Source organism: Rattus norvegicus, chromosome X (assembly GCF_021556685.1).
Source record: "Rattus norvegicus strain SHRSP/BbbUtx chromosome X, alternate assembly SHRSP_T2T, whole genome shotgun sequence".
Taxonomy (NCBI): Eukaryota; Metazoa; Chordata; class Mammalia; order Rodentia; family Muridae; genus Rattus; species Rattus norvegicus.
In genome coordinates, this window is record NC_141554.1 from 55327879 (window position 1) to 55346299 (window position 18421).

Below are 18421 nucleotides of genomic sequence, written 5' to 3' on the forward strand. Positions count from 1 at the left end.
GTTTTGTTTTGAACAGAATGTATTTAATGCCTAAAAGACTCATTTTCTCTCTGGTGTTTGACAGAGAATATTCATTGATTTGAATGTAAAAAGGAAATGGAATTGCAAATAAGTCGATTTACTTTTAGGAATCACCCTATATAACCCTGAGAAATATTTTTCTAGACTTTCTTGTCAAGCCAATTAAAACCTGACCACTGAAAATATTCTATTTCGTCTTTTATTAATTTGAAAATAATGGCATGGAATTGATGGTGATAGATAGGATCTGTTAGGCTTGAAAAATATTAGTATACTTTTATTTATTCAAATTTGTCAACAAAGGAGACATTTCCACATTACATATTTATGATTTGCATGATACCCTATGGATAATGCTGAAATTGACCATATGTATGGTAGCCTGTGGGAATAACAGAATTATATAAAAAGAAATTATATTATGAAGGACAATAAGATTTTCCATCTAGGATAGCAGTGATCTGCTCTTTTGAACATCAGTAAAAAACTTGACTTGTATATTCATTTTAATCTAAAGGTAGCATCATTTAGTGTATGTATATATTTCTCATGGAAAAGCAATTCTGCATTATTTCATGTAATTAAGAGAAAGAATGACCATTCATGACTGAAAATTAAATAAAAGATGTTTTTATTTTGAGGTATTTTCATAACAGTAGTTTGATCTAAGTAAATAATATTTGTAGATACATATTTATAGATACATTGGTGTGTTGAATTTTAACTAATAGCAGATTTAGAGAAAATATTTTAGTAATGAAGATTCACTTTTTTTGTCAATTTAACTCAAATAATTTTCAACTTGGGAAAACAAATTACTACATGGTGGCTTTTATAATACTATTTCATAATTTATCAATTAATTTCATAAATCTGTTGAGATTTCTCCCTTTGTGTTTATATTTGTAAGTCAAGACATATCATTTGCATTTGCAGTTTCCTGAATTTAGACTGAAAGAGGAATGAGAAATTTTAGACTTTTTGAGATTGTCCATCCCTTAAAGAATTTATATTTGTTAAATAGTGTTTTCTTGAGTTCATAATTTGGGTAGAAAATAAAATACAAAGATAATAGTCTTAGGGTTTCATTCTGTGAAGAGACATCATGACCAAGGCAAGTCTTATAAGGAACAACACTAAATTGGGACTGGCTCAAAGTTTCATAGTTTCATTCCATTATGATCATGGTAGGAAGCATGGTAGTGTGCAGGCAGACATTATGTTGGAGAAGGGGCTGAGAATCCTACATCTTGATCTTAAGGCAACCAGGAAGAGATTGTCTTTTGCATTCTCAAAAGAGCTTAAGCACCAGTAGCACTCAAAGCCCACCCCCACAGTGACATATTTTCTCCAACAAGGCCACACCTATTCTAATCAGTACATACCTGTTAATAGTGTCACTCCCTGTGAGCCAAAAATTCAAACACATGAATCTATGTGGGCCAAACTTAATCAAACAACCACAGTAACTAAACTGTACTCTTCATTGTTAGGGAGACTTTCTGTTATGAGGATCAGACTCATGTTAGAGAACATAGTAGCTGTAAAAGAATAAATAATCATTTATTGTAAATGAGGAAGAGAAAGGGAAAGGGGGAAAGGTCCAGGATTATATTCGCTAAATAAATAATACCCTAATGATTATCAAGGGCTAAATAATATTTCATTTATTCAGTGAAACTGATTTCAATAGTGTTACTATTTTTGAATGAGTATGGACCTGAACATATCTATGAATTTAGATAAGCTTTTTCACTTAATGCTCAATACCAACTTTACTCAGTTTCAACAATGAGTAAGGTTTAGCAATGAATTTAAAACTAAATTTAAAATAACACCTGGAAGTTACTTTGGTTGTAAAATATAAGCCTAACTATAACTTTTATTTTTCGTATTTTACAATATAGATGAAAGAGAAGATGTTCAAAAGAAAACATTCACAAAATGGATAAATGCACAATTTTCTAAGGTAAGACTATTTATTTTAAAATGAAGTATTTATTGACTTTTTTGAAATGGATTCTAGAACTATAATTTGAAATGTGGATATTATTTTTCTTATGTGTCATCTTAATTTTGGATATTCAAATCTCTAAGTCTCATATTGTGTTTGAATTCATACATATGAGAAGGAGATGGGAATTAAGTTTATAAACCACATGTGCTTGATTTTTCATTAGGGACTCATTACAATATACTCTGTTAATTATATTATCTTTATCAAGCATTTGAAAATATGTGAGTTTTTATTGTTGATAAAATGGTTGTATTTCATCTTTATTTACTTAGTTTGAAAATGCTAGAATAGTTGAGTGTGGGTTTATTCAGACTATAACTAGAATGAATTTTTAAATTTGGTAAATTAATAGATCATTTTCTTTTCTGCAGACATTAATATATACCCTTACTGTTTATTATGCTTCAGTTAAAAACATGATACTGATTGTATAACCTTGGATAATTATAAATGTAAACACAAAGGAAGATTCCAACATTGAAAACTTATGATTTCAAGTGCAATTTAAAGAAGTTAGAAAACTTTGTTGTTGGAATTTCTAACCCCAATAAACCTGGATATAATATACACAATCCAGTTATTATAATTATAAGCTATGTGCCTAGATTGGGCAGACCTAGCACTATACTAACTTATTCCCCAGCTCTTAGACCCTTTGTTACTTGCAGTTTCTCCTGGCTACATGGTTCTGTTAATCATGGCTTCTTTTTCCTCCCTTTCTGTCCTCTCTCTTCCCTTCTTGTTCACTCTCTTCTCCCTTTACCTGCCTTCCTCTCTAAGACCTGTCTCACCTTTCCCTTCCACTGCTCAATCACAGGCTCTAGCCTTTACTAACCAGTTAAAATTGGAAGAAGGTTCACATTAGATCACCTGAGTACAATTGACTGCTCATTGGTGACAACCCCTCTTGAGGAAACAAAATTAACCCCAAAATACACACATCAGGACAATCACAACAAACTTGAATTTACCTTTAATTGTACTAGATTTGAACAAATGAATCAAATAGTTTTATTCAATTTTCTTATATTTCATCATGTATATGTAAATAAGTAAATCCCAAGGATCTACTCAATTATTACAAAAGTCAGGAAATGAGCATACAGGAGCAAATCTCTGATCCCTTATATGAAAATGCTTTTTAAGTAGCAAAACTGTGTTAACAGACACTTTACATTTTAGGGGGAGGATATTGAAGAGACTTTTATTTTTTTCCCTCAGTGTCCCCCCCATTAATTAATTTATTTATTTACCTTATATACCAATCGCAAGCTCCTTCTCTCCTCTCCTCCCAGTCCCACCCTGACACCCTATTTTCCCATTCCTTCCTCTTCTCCTCAGTGAAGGAGAGCCTGCCCCAGGTACCATCCTGCCCTGGCATTTCAAGTATCATCAGCACTAAGCACATCCTCTTATATTGAGGACAGACAAGATAGCCCAGCTAGGGAAAAGAGATTCAAAAGCAGACAATATAGTCTCTGTCAGAGACAGCCCGCTCCACTTTCAACTGTTGGGGGACAAACATGAAAACCAAAATACACATCTGCTATAAATATGTAAGGGGCCTAAGTTTAGTCTATGAAAGCTGTTTGGATGTAGGTTGGTGATGACCTTTTCCCATTCTGTAGGTTGATGTTTTGTCCTATTGACAGTCTATTCTGCTCTGCTTTATGGAAGCTTTTATGGTTCCATAAGGTCCCATTTATTAATTATTGATCTTTGTGTCTGAGCTGTTGATCTTCTGTTCAGAACAGTGTTTCCTTTACCAATGATTTCAAGATTAGTCCCCCATTTTCTCTTCTACTAGAAATACTACTACTTCCTCATCTACAAGAAATACTACTGAAATACTACTAGTGCATTTCAGATTCATGTTGAAGTCTTTGATGCAGTTGGACTTGAGTTTTATTCAGCGTAATGAAAGTAAATCTATTTGCATTCTTTTATGTGCAGATATCCAGTTAGATCACCACCATTTCTTGGAGATGCTTTCTTTTTTCCATTGTATGGTTTTGTTGGTTTTGTCAAAAATCTAGTGTCCTTAGGTGTGTGGGTTTATTTCTGGGTCTTTGATTCTATTCCATTGATCAATTTTTTGATGTCAATGCCATATTACTATTTCTGCAAATTATAGTTTGAAATTGGGGGTGGTGATACCTCCAGAAGTTCTTTAATTGTACAAGATTGTTTTAGTTATCCTGGGTTTTTTGTTTTTCCATATGAAGTTGAGAATTGCTGTTTCAAGGTCAGTAAATAACTGTGTTGAAATGTTGATGGGATTTGAGTTGAATCTGCACATTGCTTTTGGCAAGATGGCCATTTTTTATAATATAAATCTTGCCAATCCATCAGCATGGGAGACCATTCCATCTTCTGATATCTTCTTCAGTTTATTTCTTCAGAGACTTGAAAATCTTGTCATACAGGTATTTCAATTTCTTGATTAAAGTTACACTAAGATATTTTATATTATTTGTGGCTATTGTAAAGGGTGTTATTTTGCTATTTTTTTCCTCAGCCCTTTTATCACTTGTATCCAGCCACCTTGCTAAAACAGTTCACTAGATATAAGAGTTCTCTGACAGAGTATTTGGTGTCACTTATGTATACTATCATATCATCAGCAATAGAGAAAGTTTAATTTTTTTCTAATTGTATCCCCTTGGTCTTCTTTAGCTGTCTTATTATTATAGCTAAGAGTAGAAGTGCTATAGTGAAGAGACACAAAGAAAGTGGACAGCTTGTTATGTCCCCAATTTTGTCCAATTGCTTGAAGTTTCTCTGCATTTAACTCAATATTGGTTATTCACTTGGTTATGTTTAGGTATCTGCTTGAATCTTTGATCTCTCCAAGAGTTTTAGCATGAAGGGATGTTACATTTTGCCTAAGGCTTTTTAGGCATCTAACGTGAATTTTACTTACTGTTTTGTTTATGTGGTGGATTACATTGATGGACATTTGTATGTTGAAGAATCCCTGCATTCTTGGGATGAAGCCTACCATGGTTGATGTTTTGGATGTGTTCTCGGGTTCAGCTTGTATTTTTTTATCAGTGCTTAAAAGAGAAATTGATCTGAAATTCTCTTCCTTTCTTCAGTCTTTGTGTGATTCAGGTATCAGGATGAATGGCTTCATAGAATCTGTATGAAAGTGTTACTTCTGTTTCTATTTTGTAGAATAATTTGATAAGAATTGGCACTAGCTCTTTGAAAGTCTGTTAAAATTCTGCACTTGGGCTTTTTTTTTTTTGGTTGAGAGACTTTGATAACTACTATTTATCTATGGTTTATAGGACTATTGAAATTTTGATTTAACGTTGGTAAGTGTAAGCTATCAAGAAAATCATCCATTTCACTTTTAGTTTCCAATTTTGTGGAGTAAAACCTTTGCAAGTAAGGTCTAATGATTCTTCAGTTTTCTTTTTTGTCTGTTGTTATGTCCCTGTTTTTCTTCCTGATTTTGTTAATTTGGGTACTATCTTTTATAGCAGAACTTTCCCCTAATGAATAAGGATTTGAGGGGACCAATCACTGGGAGAGGAGTAGGCAGGACTTCCAGGTCAGAGAGGAGAAGAGAGAAGGCAGGAAAAGGTGACTTGCTTTTGGTCAGGGAGAGCTTGGGGGACAATATGGAACGAACAGAGCCTCTCGGTTTAGTTGGCAGATCTCCTAGGATTCGCCACCAGAGGATTTAACTTAGAATGGCTGAAAAATTAGTATACTAGTTGCCATGCCCAGCGATTGAGTTACTTGATGATTCTAAACTAAGACTGTGGTGTTTTTCTTCATGCACAACTCAACTGAGTTCTAGAGAAAGGTAGGATGGTGTGGCTCCCCAGCCAGCCACAGGAATTTGGATGTGTGGGGCTGGTGCAGCAGTGACCTGCCATGGGAACTTAGCGAGTCAGGTGGAGAGATTTTGGACCACTGGGTTAGAGAGTCTGCCAGCGTAATATTTACCTCTACAATCACTTTCAGTTAGTTTGGCTAATGTCTTGTCTATATTGCTGATTTTCTCAGAAAAAAAAAACAGCTCTTAGTTTCCTTGATTCTTTTATTGTTCTCGTTGTTTCTAATCTATTGATTCCAGCCTTGAGTTTGATTTCCTGCTATCTAGCTTTCTTCTATGTGTTTGCTTCTTTTTGCTGTAGAGCTTTTCTGTGTGCTTTTAAGTTGCTAGTATGAGATCTCACCAATTTTTATATGAGGATACTTAGTGCTACGATCATTCCTCTTAGCCCTGCTTTCACAGCGTGAATTGCCTTTCAAGCACTGCTTTCATTGCATCTAAGTTTAGTAATGTGCTTTCATTTCCATTGAATTCTAGAAAATCTTTAAATTCTTTATTTTCTCCCTGACCCCATGGTCATTGAGTGGAGAGTTGTTCATTTCCCATGAATTTGTAGGTTTTTTGTTCTTTCTGTTGTTGTCTAAGTCCAGATTTAATCCAAGGTGATCTCATACATTGCAAGGGGTTATTATTACAATCTCGTTGTATCTATTGAGGCTTTTTTTTTTTTTGACTGAGTATATGGTAAATTTTGGAAAAGCTTCCATCACATGCTGAGAAGAAAGTATATTTTGTGTTTGGATGAAATATTCTACATATAGCTGTTATATTCATTTGATGCATAACATCTCATAATTTCATTAATTATTTAGTTCTTATTATGATGACTTGTCAATTGGTAAGAGAAGGGTGCTGGAGTTTCCCACTAAAAATATGTGGATTTTGCTGTGTGAGTCATGCTTTTAGTAATGCTTCTTTTAGGAATATGAGTACCCTTGCCCTTGTGGCATATATGTTCTGAATTCAGATATCATCTTGGTTGATGCTTCCTTTTAAAACATGGAGTATCGTTCACATTCTCTTTATTATTTTTGTGTGAAAGTCTATTTATTAGATATTAGAATGGCTGCTCCAACTTGTGTCTTGGGTCCATTTACTTGGAAAACCATTTTCTCGTCCTTTACCCTAAGGTAGTATCTATCTTTGTTGCTGTGGTATGTATCTTGTATGCAGCAGAATGATAGATCCTGTTAATGCATCCACTTTTAGCCTGTGTCTCTTTGTTGAAGAATTAAGTCCATTGATCCTGAGAGATATTAATGATCAATGATTGTTATTTACTGTTATTTTAATTTGGTAACAGGTGTGTGTGTGTGTGTGTGTGTGTGTGTGTGTGTGTGTGTGTGTGTGTGTGTGATTCTTCTTTGGGTTTGCTGGTGTAAAACTATCGATTTCTTCTGGTTTCTTGGGTTTAGTTTCCCTCGTGTTGGAGTTTCCCTTCTAATATCCTCTGTAGGAATCAATTAATGGGAAAATATTGTTTACTTGGTTTTGTCTTAGAATATCTTGTTTTCTCCATCTATAGTGGTTGAAACTTCTGAGTATATCAGTCTGGGCTTACGTATCTCATTTCTTACAATCTGCAAGACATCTGCCCAGGCCATTCTGGCTTTTAGGGTCTCTGTTGAGAAGTCAGATATAATTCTGACAGTTCTGCCTTTATATGTTGCATGGCCCCTTTTTGTTGCAGGTTTTAGTATTCTGTCTTTGTTCAGTACATTTAGTGTTTTGATTATTAATATGATGGGAGGATTTTCTTTTCTGGTCCAATGAATTTGGTATTCTGTAAAATTTTTGTATGTTTATAGGCATCTCTTTCTTCAGTTTAGGGAAATTTTCTTCTATGATTTGTTGAAAATATGTTCTGGACCTTGGAGCTTGTAGTCTGCTCCTTCTATCCCTATCATTCTCAGATAAGGTCTTTTCATAGTATCCCAGACGTCTTGCATATTTTGTGGTAGGAACATTTTAGATTTAACATTTTTATTTGACTGATACATACATTTCTCCAATCATATCTTCTATGCCTGATATTATTTCTCCGCTCTCTTGTGTTCTGTTGGTGATGCTTGGGTCAATGGTTCCTGTTCTCTTCCCTAGATTTTCCATCTGTAGGATTCTCCCAGTTTGTGTTTTCTTTATCGCTTTTATTTTCATTTTCAGATCTTGGACAGTTTTATTCATTTCATACACCTGTTTGACTATTTTTCTGTATTTCTTTTAGCACTTTAACCATTTCCTCTTTAAAGTCTCCTATCAACTTTATAATATTGGATTTAAGGTCATCTTCTTGTGCTTTACCTACCTGTCTTAATATATCTAGGGTTTTCTGTGGTGGAATAGCTGGGCTCTGGTAGTGCCATATTGCCCTGGCTATTGTTAGTTGTGTTCTTCCACTAGACTTCAGTCATTTGGTTATCTCTGGTGTTGTCTGGATGTTTCCAGTGCCAATATGATGCTTAGGTCAGACAAACAGAGCCTGACAATGGAGCTCAGGGAAGAACATCCTGTTCTCCTCTGCCGGCTGTTCCCCAGGTGGAACTGAATGTTTCTGTGGTCCTACAAGACTCTGAGAGAAAGGATGGAGAGCTCTGACCTGATGATGTATGTAGCTTAGGGGAGACAGCACAGCTCATCTCTGCTGTGCCTTGTGCCAGATGGACTTGGAAAGCGTGGAAGATTATTTTTAAGTTCAAAGCTTTAGTTGATTGTACTGTGTTGCTAATAAGTACATACTACCCTTTTCTTCTTCCTTTGTCTTTTTGCAAACCATTTGTTTAAAAATTTTTTTTCATTTCTACTATTAAAAAGGCTTTTGAGTATCATTATGGTATTTAAAAGCAAACCATTCCAAACTACACTGAACGTGTAGGCGAGATAGATGCTTTTGAGTTTACACTGACATTTTAAATTTTTGTTCTCACTGAGTTAACAGTTAATGAAATTCCATTAAAGAACTTTAAAAAAAACAGAAACTAGAACATGCATTTCTAAAGATTAAATTATTTTAACTAAGTGAAATTCTGGTGTAATGTTAAACAATAACATAATATCATAGTAGAACACTAAATCAAACTATCTGAAAATGAATTTATAAATATTTAACTATGATTAGTAATCCTCAGAATATTTCTAAGATGTGCAAACACGACTTCTTTATTATCTAATGGTGTTATGGTAATTTATTAATGTTTGAAACAGCAAATAGATACATTTTCTAACAAACATGTATTTAAAAATCACTATTATAAAATATATTTTCTGGAATAATAAATTTAAAAATACTCTAAATATAAAAAGCAACAGAGGTTTCCCTTCCCCCTCTTTTTAAGAGTCTCCCCCTACATCAGGTCTACCGTTTACTATATAATACAGATTGGCCTCAAACTCACTATTAATGCTTCAACGCTAGGATGGCTGAGATTACCAACATGATCCATTACTTGTGGGCTAGTGAATGATTATTCTAAGGCAGGTAAAAAACATCCATTTTCATTCTCAAAATTCTGAACTATGTGTTTTCACTATTGAAATTTAAATGTTCCTGATTTCTACATATTGTTATTCTAAACTAATCTGTTATACAAGACAAAGTATGATAGCTCATCTTCCTTGAGTATTGGTACTGTCTTAGGCAATTAAACACACATCCCCTGCTTTTAAGACACTCCATATTTTAAAAGTCATGGAAGAATCACATACAATTGGCTAGCATCCTCAAATTTAACTCACGCTTAGATTATTTTTGTGCCAAGTGTTCCTTAAGGGTGTTACAGTTGAATCAGGAAAATTATTAGCCATTCCAAAATTGAAATTCTATTGGGATTAATAAGAGACATTTTTGCAAACAAATGAGAAAACTGTTTCAGAAGTAAAATAAGAACTTTAAAAGTATTTTTCACATTCAACATATTTTCCCAAATCCTCATAAAACAGACTGCCTTATACATTTCAAAATTAATGAAAATGAAGAGCCGAAAATGTTTAAAGTAACTTTGCAATATAAATTACTTATATGTGTATAAATATATTCATTTTATATCCACATATACAAAATATTTTGGCACAGGCTTATTGTTCCACTAATGGATTCAGCAGAAATTCAGCCTTGTAGGCTACACAAAATTAATTGAAATTGAATCCTTTTATCTCATGGAATAGACATGGCTTTTTCTATGATGCTAACTAAGTGCTAATGGAGTAGAAGTGGGCATACCATGTGAATTGTTTGGGCATGCTGATTTTAGCATAGAAGGAAGCATTTCTTCATGAAGGGCTAAAATGTGAGCCAATGAAGAAAAGGATATGCATTTTACCTGTAATCTCGGCATTCATAACTAGTATACTAAATCAATGGCCAAATGTTGTTGTACAGATAATTAATTCTATGTTAAGTTTTAGAACAAGAAGAAAAATTCTTAATGGAAAAATACATTGAAGAAAATATGAAAAACAACAAAAAATATTATGTGCTCGTGTCTTAAATAAAATATATTCCTATGAGTATATAACAGTACAATGTACATGAGTACAAAGGTTTATCAGTGAGACATGGAAGTACATTTATAGGATATTTATATGATATTTGTAAATTTTACAGTCATAGAAAAGTGTGTCTTTATTATTTTGTAAAGCCACAGACAGGCTGTTTCAAAGAAATACATGTGGTTAAATATATCCTTATCATATTTGTGTCACTAGAAGCCAGATATGTGTTTGGAGTAAATCCCACCAATTTTTCACTTTCTCAGCACCATTTTAAACTAATCCCTATCTCTTTTTTCTAAATAGCACTTCTATTAACTTGTGATTCCAAAAATTTCTACTAGAATGTGATTTATCACATCCAGTCTATATAGATAAGCAAACAATATTTATCTTAACACAAGCACAAAGCCATTTCACGATAAGATTAATTCAGTGTAAATATTCTTTCCATGTAATTTGTAGATATGTTATAATCCTAAAGAAATGTCTAGTGTTTACTCATGACAAATATAATTCACCTTATAAAAACTTGGTCATTTACTTAGGCTTATGAAAAGAAAGCACAATTTTAAAGTCATCACCAAATGCATATTTTATGTGTGTGAGGACAAAAACAAATAAAGGAATAAAAATATTTACTACTATATCCTTGGAAAATATTATGGTTATTTTCCAATGATTTAGCTGATGATTCTGATCCTTCATTGGATATAAAAACTGTCATGATATCTGCATTCTAGTTACATTTCTGTTTATTTTTTAAAGTTTAATAGGTGTCTTTATGTTTGACCAACACAAGCTAGGTGTGTGCAATTATTTGTTGCATGAATACATGACACATTTATTTCCTTATTTCTGACACAGATGTCTACATCAAAAAGCTAAGGCTCATTCTGTCTGGTAAAGTAGCAGTCAATGATTTTTCATGGTTTGTATAAAGATGCTTTATGATTTACCTTCTAGCCAGTATGAATAACATGACACAAAAATAAGATAAACATTGTGAACCTCTGCATTGTAAGAAGTTTCAGCAGGTAAAGACACCTGTTGCCTAAAAGCAGGAGGCTAACACACTGCATTCCGTTCCTGGTGCCCAAGTAAAGGTAGAAGATGAGAGCTGCGCCCACCAATGAACCTCCAGATATGTGTATATCACATGATCCCTCCACAGAAACACTTAAAATAACTTAAATTTAAACTTTCAATCTGTAATATAGACTTCTTCACATCACTCCATGTAATAAGGGAAAATATTATACACAACTAATTTTGAAGAAAAAAATTAAAAAAAATTTAAATTTATGAACCTTGCATCATTTATACTCCACATCTATTTATAATAAAACAAACATCATATGAACATTGTAAATAATAAAACAGAAATACTGCCATTTTCTTACTGCTGGAGAAATGTTCTGAATTGAAAGAATTGTTTTTATGTAATTTATGTGTTGCTCTCTCTCACATATTTATTTGTTTTGAGTGCTGTCGTCTGGTTCTTTTGGGAACATGTCATTTAAGTTGTAATCATTGTGCTTATAATTTTGTCATGCTAATGAAATAAGTAAGCATGAATTTTAATTCTACATGATAACATGTAGTGAATTCTACTTCTTTCTACAGCAGCTAGTATCCCTCCCACTCAATCTGACAGCATTTTGCTTTGTTCTTGCTTACACTCCTAACATAATTCAACAGAGCATAAATAGTGTCCTCTTATCCATTCTTCTCACAGCAAAAGGCTTAAGGGCCAAGTGGTCATATTTTCATAAAAGTCCACATTCTGTATCTTGCTTGGAAACAAGAAGTTTTGCAGTGATTAAAAACTATGTCCTTGGTATCTGTCCTCTACAGACATTTAGCAAGGACTTTTATTTTTTAAACACATTATGTGACAGAACTTGGTGTTGAAATCCACACTGTAATTTCCATGCCGTCTTTGAGGAAGGTCATCAAATCTTTCTTTTGTCGACTGGACTGACAGTCTTACATTCCTTGTTTACATCTGGAAAATTTGTATCAGTTCCTTAGGCAGGTGCTTCTGTGACCCCTGACATCTGATATGACATTCAAAATATTTCAGACTTTGGATACTTTCATTTTGAAATTTTAAATGTGAAACTTACAACCAGTAAGGTTCGTAGGAACATTCCAGAATATTAAAAATTGAGAACTTTGAAATACTTTTGATCCAAAGCATTTTGATGGAAATTGAAACTCAACTTAAAGTTTCACAGCTAACATTTGAATAGGAATGTTTTTAGGTATCTGCTCATTTCTTTAGCATGGTTTTTACATATTTTTGGCATAAAATAAGTAAAATAAAATCGTTATTTATGTTTTATTATTTTGCCATCCTCTGTATTCAAATCCATGCTAATATGTATGAATGACTTCAACATTTGTAATCAGTAAATTTTTATATAAGTACTATAAAAGATGCCTGTTAGGTCCAGACTGGGCCCCCAAAATGGCAGGGGTGCTGATTATGTTCTAAAATAAGAACCCGAACATAATCAAGGTAGGACTCTGATTGGATAAGCCAAAGGATTGTAATGAGATAACCAGTAACCTAAAATAAGCATTTCTTGGGAACCTATCAAGGCTGTTACCTGATTACCAGGAGAAGCACTATCTCCCTTATCTGGTCCCACCACTTTGCTATATATGGCAAGGACATCTGGTTTCAGTTTAATTCTAACAGCTTAAAGATCCCCATCTTGCTGACCGTCATAAAAATCTGCTTATTTTCCCACCAAGCTACTGCCCTCTATTCTCAGAGGCATTCCAGCAGTTCATTTTCTTCCAGTAAACCGTTCTTTCAACCCACAGAGTGGCCAGGGTCAGTAGTTTCACTGCATCCCCATTTACAATATCTACATTAGCAGAGTAACTAGGACAGAATTGTGTTGTAGATTGGTCACCAAAGATGAGACTAGGTTCTGTGCCCCTATTTCTTTCTATTCTTTTAGAAAAATCAGATCACTAGAGAGGATAAAGGATAGTAAAATGTGTACCAGGCTTTGATAATACTTGGGTCTGCTAAAATGTTTTAGAGTAAATAATATCGGTACAAGAAGCAAAAATTGTGAGAATTCAGAATGTTTTATTTCAGAATAGCTCTATATAATGATACTGAGATAACTTAATGAGTTGAATACTAAAACAAAAACAACAACAAAAGTCTAGGTGGCTTGTTCAAGGTAAATGGATGATAAGATCAAACTAGGAACTAGACATCTGAAATCCATGATACTTCCAGATATTCATTTTTTTAATTTTCTGATAAACGCTGTATGTATAGGAAGTTGTATTTTTCTTAGAAGCAATTACAAAAAGAGAAAGACAAATGAAAAATGAGAAAGAGTTTCAAAGACACCAAAACATTTTTAAAAAGATGCTTGTAACAGCTATTTTAATGCACTTTTCAGTATTCAATCTATTTATTCACATCAAGACAGAAATAATCTTCAATGAGAACTTTCTGTTAACTACATGTGTTTGAATGTCAATATATTCAAAATAATATTAAAATATAGATGTATTAGTTGTACATGCTAGTTTATGGTGAGTGAAGCAGCATTGTTTTCACCTAAATAACTCAAACCAAGTATTTTTACTGTGAGTGTTACATTTAATTTCCACTAGTCATCAGCAAGTTATATTCGAGATTATTTTATTAATCAATGTAAAATAGTTATAGAAGACATTCACAATGTGGTTTTACATGTGTGTAGACTCCACAATTGCTATAAACTTGTAGTATGTGTCTATAGTTTGAATCAAGATATTGTACTAATGGTTCAGTTTCACTGAGAACCACTTCCTTGAATGTGTTCTTAAATTTCATTTTTGCAAAATATATAACAAACAAAGAATGTCATGAAGTTAATGAAAAAATATTATTTTTATAGGTCTCACAGTTTTAATTGAAAAGCTAATCTTTCTTAGAAATATTTTGTTGTTATTAAACTCACTGTTACTGTAATTTCAAACCTTCAGTTAATTTTAAAAGGTGCATATATTTTACTTTCTACGTTATCTGTTATGAAGTACCTAAATGGATATTTGAAATTATCAGTTGCTCCTCTTGTATAGTAAGAAGTGGTATCTTCACAAGCCCATTTAACTTGAGAATGTAATTATTTATCAATTAGTCAATATTGCTGCTCACAAAATGTAATAAAAGAACACATTACTTATAGCTGATGGGCAAATGTATCTTATATTTATTCTGTCTTGGGGTCATATATATCTTTCCTACAAAGCAATACAAATTCACAGCTGGTGGAGATGGCTCAGTGAGTAAAACTACTGTGTGCCAAGCTTGATGCCCTGACTTTAATCTTCATACCTCACAAAGAAGAGAGCTATTGCACGTAATCTCTTCCTTTCTACATATGTGCTTGTGGCATATTTATACTGAAACACACCTGCACATAAAAGTAAACATATTAATTAATCAAAATTTAAGTTCTAAAAAGAAAAAAATGCAATTTTTCTGCATTTATTTTCACTTTGTAGAATATAGTTGGCAGTCATGTACCATGTCACTAGAGATATATTGCTGGTAAGATAATCTTTCAATTGAGTGCCAACTGTGTATGCCTGGCATAGTATCCTGCACTGATGAAGGTATGATATAAGACAGGTTTTCTCTAAGAGATTATCACCAGAAGCAGCAGGTGATTCTGTAAAGAAATTGTTAAAATAGTAGAAGACTTTTAATATAGTAGAAGTACTGTGGGAACACACATGGATTGCTTAGGGAGGAGAATATCTTTGTAAAAGAAAGTAGCCCTTAAGTTGACATTGTGCCTGCAGAGTTAAGGGAAATGAAGACAGATGAAAGTGGATGTAGAAATGTAGAGTGATTAAAATGTTTGGTATTCAGGTTAGTGGTGATAAAGATCTGAGTATTTCATTGTTAATTTTGTAAGACCAACAATTATATATTATTTTAAGCGTGTTAAACAAAATGTGTTCAAAAATGTAAGTTTTAAAGCAATAAGCACTGGTAGAGAAATGAGACTGTTTTTCCACCATTAAACTTTCATGAAAAATGTACTCTGAAGCATAGTTTCCTTCTAAAAAATATGCATATGTATATTTGTATACATATATAAAAAGGAAATTGGGTTATATTTGCTTGGTAGAGATACTTAATGAAATACACACCTCAGAAATTCCTGGAGTTCACAGAGAGAATTTCCAATTTAAGTAGGGTACACAACGTAGAAATTTGCATTTCTAACAGATTTCTAGATGATCTGATGATTTATGTCCAAGAACCATCACTTGAAAACTACAGTCGTTAAGTACGAGTTATTTAACTAGCTTTATAGAAGAATACGTTTGAAGAAATGCCACTGAAAAACTAGTGAGCCCTCAAAGGGAAATGGACCATTCCTTCTGCCTTGTCCCCTGAGAATCATCCCACTTGCTTTAATTTTGAGCCTGTTTTGTTGGTTTATTTCTATGAGTGCATAAAAGATGAGTAAAGATATTAAAATACTTATGATCAGAGCTTGCAAAATATTGACTTAATCTTCACTAGTTCAGCCACAATAATTATTTAATCTGTAACAATGTAATTCTTATTAGCATACCAATTTCATTTAGTGACATCCTGAGGTTCTTCTCATGTACCTTGCTTAATAATGTGTTTATTGTCATGATTTTAACCTTGTGAAGATTTCTTTTTACTTCCTAGATGTTCTATCAAATTATGATTATGGGAGCCAAAACCATAATCTGTAGATATGCTTACACACAGAAATGCTTCACAATGCATAGAGAGGGCAGGTTGTAATGATTTTGGTAGCAAAATATAGAATGGTGTTTGAAGGATGGTTTGTTTATTTTTGTTGTCATTTAAATTTGATTTCACTACCCAAAGTCTGTGGACAGGGAAAATTAACAGAATTGCGACTAATTGTTGAACAGAGACTAGTAGACCTTTAATTAGAAATATGAATTCGTTCCACATTATTGTTAGCTAACTGATATTTATGTTTAAGAAACATGTTTTTCCAGGTAAACTGGTATATACCTTCAATCCAAACTATTGGGAAGGAGAAGCAGGTGTATGTGTAAGAGTCTGAGGCCATTCTGGTCTACACAGCAAGTTCCAGGAAGTCAGTTATGTAGTGAGACTTTGTCAAAGAAGAAAGAAAGAAAAGAAAGAAAGAAAGAAAGAAAGAAAGAAAGAAAGAAAGAAAGAACAAAGAAAAGAAAGGGAGGAAGGGAGGAAGGAAGAAAGGAGGAAAGGAAATGAAAAGAAAGAGGATGAAAGAGAAAAACAAAGAATGAAAGAACAAAAAGGCAAAGAAAGCCTTTAACATAAATATTTTATAAACTATATAATATCATGTCATGTATTGAATACCTACTACATTTCAGGTGCTCTAATATTTTATGTTTTGTTTTTATACTGAAGAAGGTTTTCCCACAAATATTTTGATCCTAGTTTCTTCCTGATCCTCCCCACCCACTCAACATATATATATATATATATATATATATATATATATATATATATATATATCTTTAAAACAACATAACACAAACAAACAAAAATTCAAAGCTAAAAATACAGGGATCTTTCACACACACACACACACACACACACACACACACACACACCCCACAAAAATTAAAATCAATATAAATAAAGAGAAGACCAAAAGGACAAAAAAGGGGGTAGGAGGCTAAACAATGATACATTTATATAAAAATACTATTGAGTTTGTTTTGTGATGGCCAACTGCTTTTGGCATGGGATCTGTCACAACATGCCATTTGGTTAATATGCCCAGTAAGTCTCTATTGGTGCAAACTAATTTTTTCTCCAGTGGATATCAATTGCAAATAGCTTCATGGTTGGGGTCAGAACTTGAGTCTACTTCCCTCATTTAATGCTGGTACCAAGTGTGCCTTAAACCTTTGCAGGCCTTGTATATGCTGCCACAGAATCTGTGAATTCATATGTGCATCAGTTGTGCTGTCTGAAAGATGTTTCCTAGAAGTCACTCCTGACCTCTGGCTCTTTTTAGTTTTCTTCCTCCTCATCCACATAGATCCTTGAGCCATGAGGGGAGCACTTTGATAAAGACATCCCACTTAGGGCTGAGTGCTCCAAATGTCTGATTTCTTCACATTTTTCTATGTGTTATTTTCTATTTACTGTAAGTGAAAACTTTCTTGATAAGAGCTAACAGAGGTACTGTGTTCTGGGCATAGCAATCTTATGTCTTAAGGAGTTATTTTATTGTTATGTTCGTTTACCACAATACTTAACTTGTGGTCCATGACCTCTTTTGGGGTTGATTTACCTTTCCACAGGGTCACCTAAGTTTGCCTGAAAACACATATATTTATTATCATTCATAACAGCTACAAAATTATACTTCTGTAATAACAATGAAAATAATTTTATGGGTGAGCATTACCATAACACGAGGAACTGTATTATAGGGTCCCCACGTTTCATTAGGGAGATTGAGAACCACTGCTTTAGCAGAATCATAGTATTTAGGTTTTGCCCTATTCCTCTACTTCCATGTCTAGTTTAGGTTCAGGGCCATTCAGCAAAAGTATGTAAAGATTCCATCTCACAGAGAGGACCTTAAATACAATCAGAAAGTAGTTGATTACTCCCAAAACATTTGTGACACTATTGCACCAGTATATCTTGCAGGTAGGTCAATGATGGAAGATACTTTCTCTTCCTCCTCCAGTAGTTTGCAGAGTACCATCAATATTATGAATGTTAGCCAGTAGACATGAAGCTTTTAGGTTATTTTAATGGTTTAATACTTGTATATATTCTTATAATGGTTTTTGTTAAACCCTTCTGTCTATCCCATCCCACCAATACTTCCCTTATTCTCACCATCTATTCATTTAGAATCTTTTATGATTTTGTGTTTTTACTTTTAATTTTTACAGTCCAGTTATTACCCCTTTTCTGGTCTCCTTCCCACGGTTCCTCATCCCATTCCCCTGTCTCTAAGAGGATGCCCATCTCCCCTCCAGGCCTCTCA

At 33.4% G+C, this 18421-nt stretch overlaps 1 protein-coding gene across 8 annotated transcripts in view; it reads left to right on the forward strand.

Moving 5' to 3' along the window:
- The window catches only part of Dmd (dystrophin), a 2349574-nt gene that overhangs the window by 341649 nt on the left and 1989504 nt on the right, over positions 1-18421 (forward strand). For all 8 annotated transcript variants that reach the window (XM_087599109.1, NM_001370876.1, XM_087599108.1 and 5 more), the window contains 1 exon segment: positions 1929-1990. In XM_087599109.1, the coding sequence (XP_087455235.1) occupies positions 1929-1990 (62 nt within the window).